Here is a 17,731-nt window from a genome sequence, read left to right on the forward strand (position 1 = left end):
AGGCACTTCTTGATCATTTTGAAGTACAATTTTTGGGGGCTTCAATATAACACCATATCACAGACACTGATAACAGGTAGGGCCACGCATCTCAGATTTAACATTGTTAAACAAATCCCTTTAAGGAAGACATTTCAAGAAATACGAAACAGTAATACAACTTAGACTGAAATCAATGTTTATGATTTAATACGAATCACATATTCATGAATATGAGAATGGAATGATCAGACATTAAACAAATATTCAGAGTGAGGTCTCTATCTCATAGACCAACTCAAAAATACGCCAAAACATGGACATAACGGGTGAGAAGCTGAATTTTCAGGTTTGATTGAGAAATAGGTGTAGAACAAAAGACTTCAATTCGAAAGTTGTCTTAAGACACATTTATTCGAAATTGCTTTTGATGATTAACTAACTCTGTTCACTTTGATGAGGATTTCATATGTATTGTTATTTGTAGGTTTATTTGCACTTTTTTGTATTGTTTAATATGTAATTGTTTATCAGTCTATTTTGTTTGTTATGGCGCTTAGAGACTTCGGTGGTAAGCGCTTTATAAGTAACGTTTTTATTATTATTATTATCATTCAGGATCTTAAAACCTACTTGAAGATTTTCCCCCATTCTTTTCCAAAATCAATTCCATACTCATTTTGCTGGCCATTTTAAGATACAACCTGTTTTTTTTTTTAATATTTACGTATTTTGGAAACTTTCAATATGGGTTGTTAAGCGAGTCCTTGCACCTTAAATCATATATGTAGACACTCATTTTATATTTCCAGCCTGTCCACTAGTATAATTATTACATCAGCCATTTTGGTTATCATGCTCAAGGAGGATTTTTGAAAGCTTTTTGTAAGTTGCATCTATTCCTAAAAGTCCTGAAAATTTCAGGTTCTGTCCAGCATTGTCCATATTTACAAGTAGAAGTAGCAATCATCGGGTCAACGCACTTCCCAGATGACATCAAGAGTTAGACCTTGCAAGACTAGTGGCAACCAAATTGTTACAAGCTAGTCTACCTTGTTAGTTTTCTGTTTTCTCTTTCCCCCTTTCTTTGTCTTATTACCGACCCCCTGATGGCCATCTCTCCCCCCTAGCTTGCTCTGAACAGCCCCCTCTATAGCCGACGTCTGTCCAATGTCCTCGCTTGTGAATTGGAGGTAGTTGAAGCTGATCAGAAACAGGATAAAATGACCGCAGGAGTATATTGACACCAAGACAGGCCACAGGTCAGGAAATCGTTGTGGAGACTGGATAACAAGACTACATGCAGTGAGTGCAATGACCCCTAGTATGGAACACCAGAACTGCATGGGAAAAATTCAAGAGGTAAACAATGTCTTAGCGAATAAGTGTGAGGTGATATAGACCCCCCTAAAAGTAATTATAATTAATGCATTAACAATTTCCTCCAGATCTAATTTTTAAAAAAATATGAAATCCATGGTATTACGTGTGAGAAATGTCTCCAACATTGTTGTCGTAAACTGATATATGTACATTAATTTGTAAGTTACCTCAATAAATTTTTCTTGGCAATGCTTTGCATGCCTCCCATAGCAGCAATGAATGAATTTTCAATGTATTGTTGGCTGGGAAACAATGTAATTTCAAAAACATCCGAGGCTATTGTAGATATGTTGAACTCATTTTGCCAAATCATGCTTGTAAACATACTTTCAGTGGCTTTCCAAATTTTTACTTCCAGTCATCTTTCAATTCCCACTTTGCAATAAACTTGAAAATGGTAAGAGCAAAAATAACGGAATTCACTTCCAAGAGAAAATGATAATGGATACATTTTACAAACTTATTTAAACATGTGAAGTTTGAGGAAAGGATAAGTTTGTAAAAAAAGGAAATCTCCAGTGCTGTCCTTCCATTCTGACAATAAACTAGAAGCATGCTTACAGCAAAATTTCTGAAGGAAGCGGACTGCCCTCTTTGATCTGACGTCGGTGGGGTGACCCATGAACTTTGGCTGACCTTTGACCCGGTGTAGAAGAGCACCATGAGGGGGATGGTTGCAAGAATCAACCCGTCTTTGATTAACAGAGGAAGCATACTGATGGAAAAAGGAGGAGAGAAAACAAGTAACAGTCAAACCTATCTATAGGGACCGCCCAAGGGGTAGTGCTCTTTGTAGACAGGTTCTTTTAGTACATGATTCAATGAGAAACCATTTTCAAGGGAAACACAAAAGTGGTCTTTGTAGACAGGTGGTCTTTGTAGACAGGTTCCTTTAGTACATGTTTCAATGAGAAACCATTTTCAAGGGAAACACAAAAGTGGTCTTTGTAGACAGGTTCCTTTAGTACATGTTTCAATGAGAAACCATTTTCAAGGGAAACACAAAAGTGGTCTTTGTAGACAGGTGGTCTTTGTAGACAGGTTCCTTTAGTACATGTTTCAATGAGAAACCATTTTCAAGGGAAACACAAAAGTGGTCTTTGAAGACAGGTGGTCTTTGTAGACAGGTTCCTTTAGTACATGTTTCAATGAGAAACCATTTTCAAGGGAAACAAAAAATGTGGTCTTTGTAGACAGGTGGTTTTTGTAGGTAGGCAGGACTCACTAAAGCAGGTTTGACTGTATTATGAAATTAACTTCTAACAGTAAAGTCTTTGGTTCATTCTAATTTTTATGTGCAAAGAACACATCACATGGGTAATTGTTTTGCCACCTACAAATATTAGGCATAAATTGAAATAAAAAAGGACCAAAGGCTTTGCGTTCCCCATATGTGTTCATTTTTATAAATTCTTATGTCTTTTGACTTAATTTGGGGATAAACTTTGAAAAGTTTATTCAATTCCTTTTATAAAATACACGTAGAACATAACTGTGTATGTGTTGTCACTCTTATACCTCATTCACAGTGGCCTCAAACACCGCGACAGCAGCGGGACTGTCTCGCTGCTGTCGCGGTGTTGTCTTCAGTGTGAAGGCTCGGACCCGTTATAAACTATCGCGGGATAACACCGCCTCGCGATAACGCCGCGACAAACTATCGCTAGGTTCGCCTAGCTACAGCAGCGGGACAGTCCCGCTGCTGTCGCGGTGTTTACTCAGTGTGAAGGCTCTCCGCTATAACACCGCGACAAACACGTGTGATTTGTTTACTTACCTATCACTGACCTCTTTTCTCCAGCAATGGGGAACATAAAGTGAAATAGAAATAAAGTAACCAGTGGATTCAAATTGATTTTATTATTATGTAGATATTATAATTATCCAAATAAAAATATTTCACACTTCAAAAAATTAAAATATTCTGACTGGAAGCAATAAAAATGCTAGTTTTTTAAAAAGTAATATGATCGAGCTAGCTACATGAGGAAGAGTGTGTAAAGTACAGCTAGCGCGCGCAATTTCAAGCAATCGAAAACCCCGCGCTGAAGTATTTCCGGTCATATCGGGGTCACTCGCGGGTCATGAGCCATGCATACACGTGTTTGTTACGGAGGTAATAAAAATCACCCGCTGCAGCGTGAATGGGTACATGATATTTATCCCGCTGCTGCAGCGGGATAACTTTTCTACTGTGAATGCATTTGTAGCGGTGTTATGGCGGTGTCGCCGCTCCGCTACAACGCCGCTACAAATTTCAAAACCACTGTGAATGGGGTAATACTGAAATACAATTCATAATTCATTCAATGGAGGACCCTTTATATGAATCATATAATTCCAAAAGTAATGTCACAGTGCTTCTACAGTTGTGAAGATTTGGTTTTGATGATTTCATTTCATTTCATTTATTTATTCAGTTCTGAATACGAAATAAAATCAGTATACATTACAACATAAACATATCTCAAGAAATATAAGTTTATTTTTAACAGAACTGGCCAGGGCTCCAAGATAAGAGAGGCTTGGTGCCTTGTGAGCCCTGACAATTAAAGTGCAAGCAAAAAAAACATAATTAGGGAATTCCTGGTGATGCAGAAGTACAGCAATTAAAAATAGAAGAGAAGAATGATAGGTAGTCTTAATGTGGAAAATAAATAAAATGAAATGAAATGAAATGAAATGAAATAGATTTCTGTTTGAGTTTTTGCTTTGAAGGTCATAACAAAAATTTACTTTATTTGACTAACTAAATTGTTCTTTGAGTCGCTACATTGCGTATTGTAACAAAAATTGATTCAACTTACCTGAAGACGGAGATAAGAAGGAACCACGTACATACGAAGGGTTGCTCATGGATAAGAAGGCACACTGGTCTGTAATACAGTCGTAAGATTGACATCAGGGCCGGTATTCAGTTGATACTTTGTTCAAGTAAAACTTTTAGATAGCATTTGGCTTAGCTAAGTTAAATGTCTTAACTTATATTCAGATAATATTTAAGCAATGTACTTTCGCAAGCTTTACTTTTACGGCAAATTAATTACTGATAAGCATAGTGACATCATATTAGGTCAATCAAAAGTAGTGTTGCATTAAGCCTACCAATCAATGCTTCCAAAATAAATGGCTTAAGTCTGCTATGGAGCTGTCTTACATTTAGGGTAAAATACTTGGCCAGATGCATTAACTGAATACCAAAGTTTATTAAGTATTTTATCTAAGCCAAAAGATGAGTAAAAATACTCCTATTTCCGACTATAAAGAGAAGGTGGAGTTCTGGGGAGAGGTGACAAATGCTTTGTGAGCGTTTTTATGCAAGTGTGGAAGAACATCAGCGTAAAATTTTCTCTGAAAAGCATGGCTCTTCAAATACCTTCATATTCTAAATATGACAAGTAACAGCTTTAACAATGTGGGCCTCATTTTTATGCCACATGTTTGTGTAGTCCCACATAAATCTTTCTGTGTACAGGGCTTGTTATTTTTACCAATACTGGGCCAAACTTCTTATCATTTTGATGATTCCAGAACCTTGCAGTACACACCAATATTTGTATGCTACATGATCAACGTTTTCTGATCGATTCCACACCATTTCTTTCACAATGTTATTTCAAGACCAGAACTCAACTTTATCTCTAAGTATTGAATTGAATACTGGCCTTGCATGATTCTCAAGTCTAAGTCTTATTTAATTATATCATTTTGCAGTTTTAAATTTACAGGGAAGCATTGTCTTTACAAAACTGCTTTCCAAAATGGCCTAATCAAGTGACAGCACGGGGCGTACCTGTATATCACAACTTTGCAGAAGACTTATTCTAAAACCAGAAACTAGGGTGACCTGACAGTTTTGCCTGCTAGGTAAGGCCAGCCATTTCAATGTAAAGAAAGCTAAGCAAAGTGCAAAATGTAGTGTTGTGTCGACCACAATTCAATTATTTTTAGACATGAAACTTTCTTGAGTCTGATCACTTACGAAATTCACAAATATTTCAGTTATGCACATGTTTCTGGCTCTTGCTTCCTTACTCCAGGACCTGTGGGGTTTAAAACTGAAGCCTTTTCCCTGGTCTTGATCAAATAATAATAATAATAGGCATTTCTATAGCGCTGTCTATCTAGAAATTCTATTCCGAGGCGCATTTATTATTACCCCGGCTTTAGCCTAGCTGCCGTATACAGCGCTCCAGCATTTCAAGGAATTAATTCCTGCCAGGTACCCATTTACATCACCTGGGTTGAGTGTGGCAAATGTAGATCAATGTCTTGCCAAAGGACATTAGTGCCGCAGCGGGACTCAAACCGCGGACCTTGTGATCGACAGTTCGACGACACCTCTACTTATCTAAGCCAACAATCTACTTATCCCATGAAGGTACTGTTTTCCAACAAAAATTATTTTGTTAGCTAGGTTTATGAAGTTTAGGACACCATGGGTCAAAGAATCAGAGGAAATTAGAAGAACTAAGAATTTATTTTTAAAAAGGAATTGAACTATTCGAAACTCACAATGCTGCTATTAATATGCTCTTCTCATGGACTTGGTAGGAAAACAGGAAGAATACCAAAGAACTGTTGACCTGTCGATAAAAGAAAAATAGCGCCAAGAGTTAAGGATTGTCTAAGGCATAAATTGTAATAGAGCAGTATCACTTAGAGGGATAGTTGAGTTCTGTTGCGAAGGGCGCTGCACAAAAATAATTTGTTTGTGAGATAATGAAAAATACAATTTAAATGACAAAATCATCTTTGTTTGATCGAAATCGGTTCAGAGACGGCTGAAATATCCATAAATATAACTATTTCTAATACTTGTGCACCCCCACAAATATTAGATAATTTGAAAAAGCCGCTGAAAAAACGAAATAGCGCCTTTTACGTCGTATTTCAGCCAATACCGATATTGGCTTTTTTGATGGCATTTTCATGTTGGTTATATTACGAACAACCAGCCGGCTCATGTATTGTTATTTTTAATTAAATAATTAATTAACGGTCACTGTATTTTTTTGAAGTGGGGCTGACTTGGTAAGATCGTATTGGCTAAATTTCACACATTTTGGGGTCTAAAATTACCTTCATAGCAATTTTAGGTTCTAAAAGGGCACTAGAATTGTCATAGATAAGAATAAGAGCACTTTGAAGGCATTTTTGGTCTGAAAAAAGAACTCAACCTTTCCTTTAAGGGCTAGTTGGTGACTTAGCCATTGCCCTGTGACGTTATTTTAGGGTGGTTGGCTAGAAAAGCTTTTGTTCAATTTACATTTGCAATAGGTATTAACTCAAATTTTACAGTGTAGTGTTGAAAAATTGTTCCTTTTGTACATGTACATTCATTAAAATACCTGTTTTTAGTAAGCTTACTCTTCCTGTGCAGCAACTTATTAAAGGGGAAGTCCACCCTGAAATTAAGTTAGTTTTAATAGGAGTAGAAAAATGAGAGAAACAAGTCAGTGAAAGTTTGAGCAAATTCCGATTAAAAATAAGGAAGTTAGGATTTTTGAAGTTGTGATCAATCAAACACAAATTGGCAACTCTATGACGTATCATGCGAGCTCAACTTCCATTTGCTCAGTACTAAAAAAATCTAAAATTTTCATTTTCCCTCAAGAAAAATTTCAACCATACATGCACCCTAAATATAATAATTGCAAATATGTTTCTATACTCCCCCTGCAAGGAACAAATATATATTCCGTCATCAATAACGAAGAAAACATGATTTTATGGAATATTATGCACAAAGCAAATGAAGGAGAGCTCGTATAATAAGTCACAGAGTTGCCAATTTGTATTTGATTGATCACAACTTCAATAATTCATAACTTTCTTATTTTCATTCAGAATTTGCTCAAACTTTCACTCACCTGATTTTCTTATTATTCTGCCTCTATCGAAACAAACTTATTTTGGGGGTGGACTTTCCCTTTAAGACCTTCATAGTAGCTTGCACTTCTGCTGATGCAGTACCCTTAAGATTTCAAGAAGCTTGCAGCAAAGCGAATGAAAACGTACCAAAATTGGTAATAAATACTTTACTGACTGCAAATTTTTTTTCTGAATGTTACAAATCTATGAACATCTTCCGTGGTTTACAATGAAGTGTTCATCTGGTCATAAATCTGAAGACTTACCAAGGCATATTTTAATTTTTGGATCGATGGGTTGAGTAGAAGGTTGACTGCAGAGGGCGCTAGACATATTAAGGTTGAGGCAAGACTGAGTCTGATGAGCAATGGTTGGCTGAGTAGGTTCTTGAGTTTAATGATTACATTCAGGGAGCACCATATATTCGACACCTTGTCCTGTTAAGTAGGGAGTAAAAATATTTGATTAATCTTGATTTGAAATGATTTGATTAATTAGCCTCTCTGTCTTTGATTCAAGTAATATTTTGTATATAATTTTTAATTGTTTTTGTTTTTCCATAGGTATAATTAATAATAAAGTAATTATCTGGAAATTTCACAGAAAAACTAGGTACTGCTTGATCTGCTATCATCCTTAAGAACATGTGGTTCAAGCAGAAGAAGGGAGATGAATATTATAGGTAACAGAACTGCCACAACTTAGATACACATGCTATAGCAATTTATGTGTCATTTTAGCATTCAAATCAATAAGCCACTTCACGGTTGCAGTCTGAGCATGAGCAGATAAAGGTCATTGCAGAACAAATTTTGAAATAAACAGAGACGAAATACTGGATACGCTTCCATTCATTCATGCACACTCAGTGCACTCCATGATACACAGGTGGAAATATTCTTTGAAAAGGGGAAGCAAAGACTACTTATATAGCACCTCCATCCCTGTAGGAGTGATTATTTCAAAATGTACAAAGTGGGACCTCTTCATGTTTTGAAGATCTGTGGATATTCGGGGTCATTGCAGTAATGTGCTAACCGTGAACTGGTCTTTTAATGACAGCTGACTGTTTTTTAGGTCAGTTTGTGGTTATAGACACACATTCAATTAATGATTCTAATTTTCAAGTTTATATTTCCATCCTTTCTTTTGACACTGTAGAATTAGAAAAGAGCCTACAAGATTTTACAGGGAAATGTAAGTTATTATTAGAAATAAAGAAAGATAACTCACCTCAAATAAACCTCTTGCAAAAGGGAATATTCTATGAATCACTTGTTGTATGTGGTCGATATCATGAAGAAATGGAAGCCAACACAAAGCAAAGGTTCCTATCACAAACACACCTATCTTAGCCAGTTTCCATAACCTGTCAAATTAGAGCACAAGAAGAAAAAGTAGCTCATCCGTTAATTATTTTCGTTTCACCATGTTGGTTCAATGAAGTCTTGTTTACCCTGGCATCAAGTGTACTTCTACTTCTACGGTAATACTCATCAACGCCTGTTCAGCATCTAGATGAGGGTAAAACATAGAGTTGTTATATACAGCTCTATGCGGTACAGTTCCTGAAAAGGGAACTAAATTGTTTCAGGAGCCACCTTGAACTGCTCCAAAGAAGGCAGTTCGACGATGATCTGAGGTAGCTCGTCCCAGTCCTTAAGTGTCCTGTTCAGTTCAGTTCAGTTCAGTTTATTAATATCATCATTTCGCAGCCTGGGCTGAATTGCATGACAATTTACAATTAAAAACATATCATATTTCTTTCACAATTGTTTCAAATATACTACTAGTTAAAATACCATATAATTAACAAAGACAATGAATTGTCATCAATAGTTAGATCACTGGGGAAATAACTAAATTTGTAAGAGTCAATTGAAGAGCCTGGTCTCATATATCGTTGTTGTTGACACCTCCTTGTAGTTCGCTCTCTCGGTTTGATGTAATCCGGTATTGGTATCGCAATTCTGTACTTTGTATCACAAAATAGATTTGTGATTGCGACCCAATTATGGTTGTTTTTTATCTTAATTTTTTAGAAATGCTTTACAATGTCTACAATCTATGCACCTGTTAACAATTTTGAAAAGAAAGATCCTCTTCGCACAAAATATAAAAATAAAAAGCTTTAAATGTGATGGTATAAACTTCCTACTACATCGATAAGGATAACATTTTTTTTTTTTTGAAGAAATATTTTAATATACCACATACCAAATACATGTTGTTAAAATAGAGGCAACCTAGTTCCTGTTGGCAATGGGTTAGAGACAAAGTAACTGTAAATGCTAAATTCTCAAAGTATCAATTATTTTCTATAGAATACTACATGTATGAGGAATTTCAAAAGAAACTGTGCCATTCCACCAGTGTAAAACTGCAGATCACGAGAGTACTATTTTGAAGAGAATGGTGACTCACCTTATTTCATCCTTGGACCATAAGCATCTGCCCAAAAGATAGCAGAAGAAGGGAACAGCGTGGTAGAGTTCCATCTGCTTGTAATTCAAGGCCAAAACAAACGCAACCGATCCCAAGAGCTCATGATTAGTTGCCATGGCAACGACAGCCCATAAGGTGAATCCAAGACTGATACAGTTGTATCTGATTGTAAAAACTAGGTTAAGAAGCTTAAAATATCTTCATCAAAAAGTATTAAAGCCAAATGAATACTTAAACTTCATTTCAAGACAACACAATAAAAACATTATTGCTGATTGCAATCATGTAATAGTTATATGTTGTGGGTCTATGTTCAGGCCAACCAAGTGAAAATTTGCTAAAAATTCATAAAAAGTTCAAATTGTTTTTTATGAGGAAATGAGAATATTGATGGTTGTACATGTACATTTAAATTGACTCAACTGGTCTTTTGAAATGATCTACTTTGCACTGTTGGGTGAAATGTAAGGTAATTTGTCTCTGCCAAGAAAATTAGATGTAGGAAATACCTCAATGGAGTTTTTTTTAAATAGTTCTTTTTCACAATCGGTAGAAAAATTAGCTGTTTTGGTAAGCTATTGCTGGCCATGCTGCCAGCTTCTACAGACCTATGTCGCAGTTTATCAAATTAGATAATTTTTCTACTGATTATGAAGAAAGAACTATTTGATTTACCATAATGAATTGCTTTGGAAAATGGTTTGCTTTGGATTGCCATGGTTTAGAATGAAAAACACATGATAGTTCATGATGTTTGTTAATGAAAATTCTTTTTTGACATGTCTGAATGAAAGTTTAGCTAAGATCAAGCCTCATCGAGATGATATGTGCATTTACCAGCTCCATATCCTAACGATGTGGTTCTACCGCTAATTGATAAAATTATGATTCTACATTTTTGCTAAGCTGCGTTTAATGATGAAGGCCCACATCTCTGATATCTAAATAAATTGCCACTATTATGGACGAGTAGTATTACAATTCAGAAAAATGATGATTATGATATTCATTTCACTGACATTCAAAGGATACTGGAAGTGGCCATAATCGATGAGAACGAGGCCGGGGTAAAGAAGAGTGACCGCAGCAAAGGCAAGAAGCTGAATGTTTGACCGGTCCTTCACTGTCCACAAGAAGAAGGCAATCACGGCTGGAATGTACACAAGCAGGTCAGCAACCAGTACTAGTCAGAAAAGAAGATGAACAAACATAGAAATTTAGGCATCAAGCTCGGTGATTAATGCTACAAAATAACAAGTTTTCTTTAGTAAAAAAGTATTACCGGTATATGTAGCATCTGCCAAACTTTCAAGTTTTGTAAAAAGGGTATATTTTACAATACAGTACAACAACAAAATCTGGAGTAGTGCACCAAGGTTGATTAGCTGATATATATCAAGTTTGAAGCAAGCGCCTCGACTGCTCAGGTACCAGTGCTATAGAAAACATCACACCATTAGGCCTTTTGAAAAAGATGTTGTATCGCCCTTCAGGTGCCAAAGCATATATGGGTCGGTCGGTTGGAAATCTTTCTTTTTTTCTTCTCCCTCTTTGGGCTGATATTTTTCAGTTTTGGATGCTTTAATATTTTTTTTTCTCTTCTTTTTTTTTATAAGTTGACCGTAGATTTCAAATTTTTGGGTCGGTAGCAAAGGGCAATACAACATCTATTTTTGTTTAGGCCTTACCATACATGAATTAAAACTCTTCAACATTCTTCAGACAGGGATCATGGATGGTATGAAAATGTTTTTAGTTGTGTATTTTAAAGACGTTCATCATGCCATCCTGAGAGCTTTCATTGACTGATTATTACAATTTTCTACCTGGCCAAGAACAGAATAAATATTCTCTTACAAACTCTTACTCCATGACTTTATCAGTTAAGAATCTCTTACCTGTATATCTCATAAAAAGTTTATGTCCCTCGCTCTCATGACCTCTTGACCTCTGGAGGGCAACCCAGTCAGGGTTCACTTTATCAGCTCTGAGAGAAGAAAAAGAAGAACAAATTACTCTGTATTCTTATTATGTTTGGATTTTCATAAAATCCCCTTTCAGTGAATTCTGATATAAATAAATTGTTGCTTATTTTTATTTTTTATTTGAGCTGATGCCAAGTACATGCGTCCATCCATGTAGCATTATAATGTCTACAATTTTGTCTTTTGAGAGCCAGAAGGGTGTTCACCTTGTCAAGAGACTCTCTGCTACTACCACAACAATTATTCCTTTCAAATGCATTTAAAGGGCCACTCTAACCCCACTAACATAGCCTTTTAAAACGTGAATACACCTCTACTTATTAATATTCCAGCCTCTGATTTTTCAGAAAATCTCTGTATTGACCAAAAAATGATAATAACTATCCATTTTTCACAGTTCTCACGCTTGCTGGGCTACGCCCCTCAAAAAAAGGTAATACGGTCACATGGCCTTGATGACGCATTTTGCGTCATTGCGGGCATGTCTGTTTTGTCCTACAACTTAAGGATCTTACAATCTCATTGTAATTCATAAATGAAACGTACTGGGATTATCAAGTGCATATCATTTTTCGGATAAATGTTGTTTTTTCCCCCATTAATATCATAGTTTGCCTTTTTAAGGATATTTAATGCCTAAATCACCCTCCTTTTCAACGGAGAGGCTCCTGCAGTGACTTCATAAGGAGTTGCGCAATACAGCTCCGAAACTGGGCTTTTTTTCTGAGCATTCCGAGTCATCATTTTTAAAGCTAGATCCAGAATTATTGATGAGTTCTAAGAAAAATCATCGTCAAGTTGGGAATCTCCATCAAAAATTGTTCTTCATGTCTTTTTTTTTCATTTTTTAGCCCGTTTTGGTTAGAGTGGCCCTTTAAAGAATGTTCATGATAACACTAGTTTCTTAGAAAAGCATTTGAAACTGATAAAGCTTAAAGGCATGTGAACATTTTGAAACAATGCATTTAGAAAAATAACCACCCCACCCACCCCCCCCCCCCCCTCATATTTCCAAAAGGTTTGTAAGCTTTTTAAGTACATACTTACACATAACCACATAACCAGCTGTGGTACGCAGTGAGAGGGGGATAATCTAAACCCCAGTATTGCAGGTCATTAGTACTGGTGTTATGATACCTGGAAAATGAGCAAAACAAGTAAGATTGGGAAAGACATTTAGTGTTATGATCTTCTTGGCAAGGTTTCTTTTCAAGCAACAATAGCTCCTGGTTTTTATTTTGTCAAGATATACTAGGGTTTATCTTGTAAGTGCAGCAGTTTTATAGGTTCAGGCTTGAGTTATTGCTGCCATACTTTTTCGAGGGGTAAAGTTAGGAATTTAGTTTATGTAGAGTTGTAGACATCAACCACGGAAAACGTATCAATGAATGTATCATAAAATCATTTCCCCCCCCCCCCATAACTGTTCTCTAAAGTACTGTTCACCTTTTATTAACCTGTTTAACATGTCATTTTGCATACCAGCTATATTCATACTAGATAGGCTTGAACTTCAAGACTCAAAATCAGACAACAACAAATAGTTATAGGGTTGAATTATGTATCACTACATATTCTGACATGAATTATAATAATAATGATAATGTATAATTTACAGTGCGTCCCAGGAAAAACGAAACCAAGAATTATCAATGTTTTATCATAACTTAGTCACACTTATAATTCGTTTTCACTGGCTGCCTGCCGTAGCAACAAGCAGAATTGACAACAGACTTAACTCCGTTTCGTTGACAATCAGCCATGCATGAAGTCTTTTGTTTACGGCTGATAGTCAACGAAACGGAGTTAAGTCCTGTGTCAACTCTGTTTGTTGCTACGGCAGGCAGCCAGTGAAAACGAATTCGTTTCATAAAATTATGGAAAAGCAAGCACTACTTTAAACAAACAGAACTTTGTCATTCCTTGATCATTTTTCCTGATTGAGGTGTCATATGAAAGGGCAGAAACTCAACTTTCTAGAAATGTGATTTTCTCCTTAAAATTCAGATACCGTCCGCCAAAAGACTTTTTGGTTTCCTCTCTTCAAATTCATTTTAACCACTTATGTGGCATCAAATGAAAGAGGAGGATCTAAGCTTTTCAAATATGTATCATTTATCAATTATAATTGCGATTAAGTTATGATAAGACATTGATAATTCTTGGTTTTGTTTTTTTCTGGGACGCACTGTATAGTGCATTATATATATCATTATTATATTTTATACAACACCTAAGTAGATCCTTGTCATTTGACTGGAGGATTGTTGGTCACATGATATTCAATAGATATACTATTGCACGGGGGTGTATATTTAGTACTATTTGCCGTAGTACTATACAACGAGCATGCATTTTGGTTATATGTAAACTGCGTACCTCTCTGCCCTGCGCGTATCCCATTGTTATATTAGTTGTGTGCATCTGACGTGAAGGCAATCTGAATGTAATCGAGAAGGCCTGACTTCAACTTAAATTTAAGGAGTAAAGCATAATATGTTGAAAAATTAACGTTTTATTAGACCTACTTCGATGTTTTATAAAACAAATAATGAATGTGTTTCATTTGTTCAATATTTGTATAATATATATGTACCGGTATAATTATCCATATGGCACATATTCAATTGTGATTTACTATACCATATCCAGAGGCAGTAGACTTTAAGTCTTATAATAAGTAATGAGCTCACCATTCTTTGACAGGTAAATGATATGTCATCTCCATCCAGTGCCTTTGAGCTTCATAATCACCAAACATAGGAGGCTTACCAGCACCTAGAATAAAAAGGGAAAAAAACATATTTTTTTTAATCTGAGAGTTCATATCACAGTCTCAACCTTTCTTGGCAGATTAATGCAGCACATTATACCAAATTTGTATTGATAATCACAGCACAGGGTCTATTTCCCCTCACATCAAGAATATGATAAATATGATAGCGATGATCGTAATTTTGATGACGATGATAATGATTAATGTGATATGATCATGATCACTGTGATTGTCATCATAACATGATAACAATGACGGTAATAATGATGGTAATGAAATGGTAGGTAAAAAGGTGGTGATGACGATGTTAGAATGTTGATGATGATGATCATGATAGTAATGTCCATAATGATGATGGCAATTTAACTTACATTACAACACTAACAAGCCTAAGATTGAGAAGCCTTATGAAGTTTAGACAGAAATAACCATCTGGTATGGGTCATTTCTTTAATTAAACTGACATTTGTTGACATTCCCAGTATGGATAGAGGCGGTCAGAGGAGCCAGATGCAATCTCAGCGGAACAACCATCGATATCAGAGACTGAAGCTTTTGGTCTATATGAAGTTATGACAATCTTTTTTTTTTCCTTCTTCCCCTTTCTACTGCAATGATCTACACAAAGTTTTGTTCCTCCCCTCCCCCCCCCCCCCCCCCGGCTTTCTTCACTTCTCTCTACTAGTACTCTTTTCACACTGGTTTTGCTTAACCCCGTACTTTGCTTAGCCCCGTACTATCCTTAACCCCGGACTATTTTTTTTGGCTTTTCTCACTGCAATTCCTTAGCCCCGTACTAGCCATGGCCTTGGAATTCATTAATTCGCTTCACTGCGTAGTCCCGGACTATTTTTCGTTTCTGTTCTCATTCATTTGCTTGGCACCGCAATTGCGGAGTTAGCAGGAGTTAGCACCACAATTGCGAGGTTAGTCCTGCTATTTTGCAGGGTTAGTTAACCCCGTACTATAGGTGGGGTTAGCCCACTTTGGTAAAAACGAGTCTGAACAGAAAGTGGAATAGGCTTAACCCCGGACTATAGGTAGGGCTAAGACCCCCCTTTAACCCCACCTATAGTACGGGGTTAAGCAAATTTTTGCCAGTGTGAAAAGAAAGTGGAATAAGCTTAACCCCGTACTATAGGTGGGGCTAAAACCCCCCCTTTAACCCCACCTATAGTACGGGGTTAAGCAACATTTTGCCAGTGTGAAAAGAAAGTGGAATAAGCTTAACCCCGGACTATAGGTGGGGTTAAGATACCCTTTAACCCCACCTATAGTACGGGGTTAAGCAAAATATTGCCAATGTGAAAACAGTATTAGAGTATTCTAGGAGTCTAGTACTCTAGTTCCATCTCTTTCTTTCTCTCTCTCACTCCCTCTCTCTCACTGCACTGTCTCTGTACAAAAAGACCTGTCCTTACAGTACATACATTCTCATCGCTTCTTCAACTCAACTTATATTTAATTTACTTTAAAGCTAGCCTAGTAAATTAATTTCAAATCTAACTCTAACTCCAAGTCAGCAAGTGACTCTAGTCTAACTTCAAAAAGATCCAATGCTGCTACTACTTGCACCTTGTTAATTATTGGCACATGCACATTATCCTTGTGACACACATTACACCAAAGTTCTGCAAGAATCTTCAAGATTGAAGGAAGCAGACTAGACTACACCAAAGAAGAAAAAGAAGAAGAAGAAGACACAAACAAGGGAGTAGATCTAGTATGATGATCTAGACCTAAATTAGTTATAGTCTATTGACTATTCTATATTGATTTCTAGATCTAGACCAGCATGACTATAAACAAACACAACTGACAATTAATTTTCCTGTGTCAACTAAAATAAAAGTGAGCAAAGGCCAGACTCATCAGGGGTGAAAGTGAGCACTAAAAAAAAATAGGTTTTTTGTTTTCCCCTCAACCACGCCCCCCTTGAGTAAAAAAAAAGAAAAGAGGATTCGCGGGGAAAAATGGCATCTAACAACATTCCCCCCTTTTGAGTAAGAAAATTGGGATAAAATTGGGAAAATTGGGAAAATTGGGGAAAAAATAGGGAAGAATAGAGATAATAAGAGGGAAATCAGGAAAATCAGGATAAAATAGGAAACCGATTTAAATCAGGTTTTTATCAGGCCTGCTCATGCCTGGGGCGGTATTCTGAATATTGTTGTAATTAAGATAAGATAAAAGATACAACAAATTTCAAAATACCATGCAATTATCTTGTCATATTATCTCCTGTGCGCATGAGGATTAAGCACCATTTTCTAAATAATACGCACTAGATCTAGTATTGCAAGCGCAAAAGTTTGAGCGCAGGCGCAACCAAAGAGATGGTTATAGTGGTTATTTTACCCGACTGCTAAGAACGCATAAATCATTAAATACATAATTTTATACATACACAGATATCTAGTCTACATAATACATAGACCTATTGATATTTATATAGGGCCTAGCGCCTTTACATTAACATGCTCAAAGCGCTTGTAAGTATAAGCAACCAGATAGCCGACGGCTTTAGGTCCTCTCCGAGGGACCTATAAGGATTAATGCCTGACCAAAGGGCACTAGCGCATTGACTTGGTTTCGAACCCAGGTCACCGGATTACGAGACCACCGACTGAGCTATCGCGCCTCCATGAGAAGAGAGACAAAAGATACAACAATGTTCAGAATACCAACTTTATCTTTTCTCAAAAGATACAACAATATTAGAGATAACACAGGGCTCCGAATACGGCCCCTGGTTTATAGTTTTACACTTATTTTCTACATGCACCGACTCTGCGATTGGTTCACCCTGCAATTCACCCGACCATCCCCACATGTTTAAACCTGTGTTTGCAAGTTTAACAAATATTTTAATAAAAAGCAAAAACAAATTCACTTACCGGAGTACGGATTCAAGGAAACACACCATCGTATTGAAACAGCAGCAACAACAATCAAGAATGTAAGTGTCCCCTTGTTATCCATGCTGTCTTGGAGGAAAGCAGATTTTCAACTAGGAAAATTGGCAGCCGTACTCTAGTCTTAGTCTAACACACGTTGATCCATGCATCCGCTGCAACTGGCGCCACGTACGCTGTTCTCTAGTTACACGGGTACGACGTAATGCCACACCGGAGCCAGCCGATGGCGATTGCAAGCAGTGCTGTAGCTTTCATTCATTTTCACGGGCTAATTGGTTGTGTGTAACTTTACATGCATCTCGTATAAAATGGGTGGAGCCATCAGAGGCATGCGCGCGCGTTTAATATGATTGTAAACAACAAAAAATGAG

The 17,731-nt window shown here is 36.6% G+C and overlaps 1 protein-coding gene across 1 annotated transcript; it reads right to left on the reverse strand.

Annotated features, from left to right (window-relative positions):
- Window positions 1-37: 37 nt before the first annotated feature.
- On the reverse strand, window positions 38-17,728 carry LOC591591 (dolichyl pyrophosphate Man9GlcNAc2 alpha-1,3-glucosyltransferase). The gene is made up of 12 exons (XM_030996038.1): window positions 17,340-17,728; window positions 14,360-14,444; window positions 12,714-12,803; window positions 11,580-11,668; window positions 10,714-10,864; window positions 9,661-9,843; window positions 8,470-8,605; window positions 7,503-7,673; window positions 5,878-5,948; window positions 4,170-4,238; window positions 1,924-2,077; window positions 38-1,319 (listed from the first exon to the last, which is right to left on the reverse strand). The coding sequence occupies exons 1-12, from the start codon at window positions 17,422-17,424 to the stop codon at window positions 1,023-1,025; spliced, it is 1,581 nt and encodes a 526-aa protein (XP_030851898.1). The 5' UTR covers window positions 17,425-17,728; the 3' UTR covers window positions 38-1,022.
- Window positions 17,729-17,731: the final 3 nt, after the last annotated feature.

Source organism: Strongylocentrotus purpuratus, unplaced genomic scaffold (assembly GCF_000002235.5).
Source record: "Strongylocentrotus purpuratus isolate Spur 01 unplaced genomic scaffold, Spur_5.0 spur5_scaffold_3, whole genome shotgun sequence".
In the NCBI taxonomy this organism is placed as follows: Eukaryota; Metazoa; Echinodermata; class Echinoidea; order Camarodonta; family Strongylocentrotidae; genus Strongylocentrotus; species Strongylocentrotus purpuratus.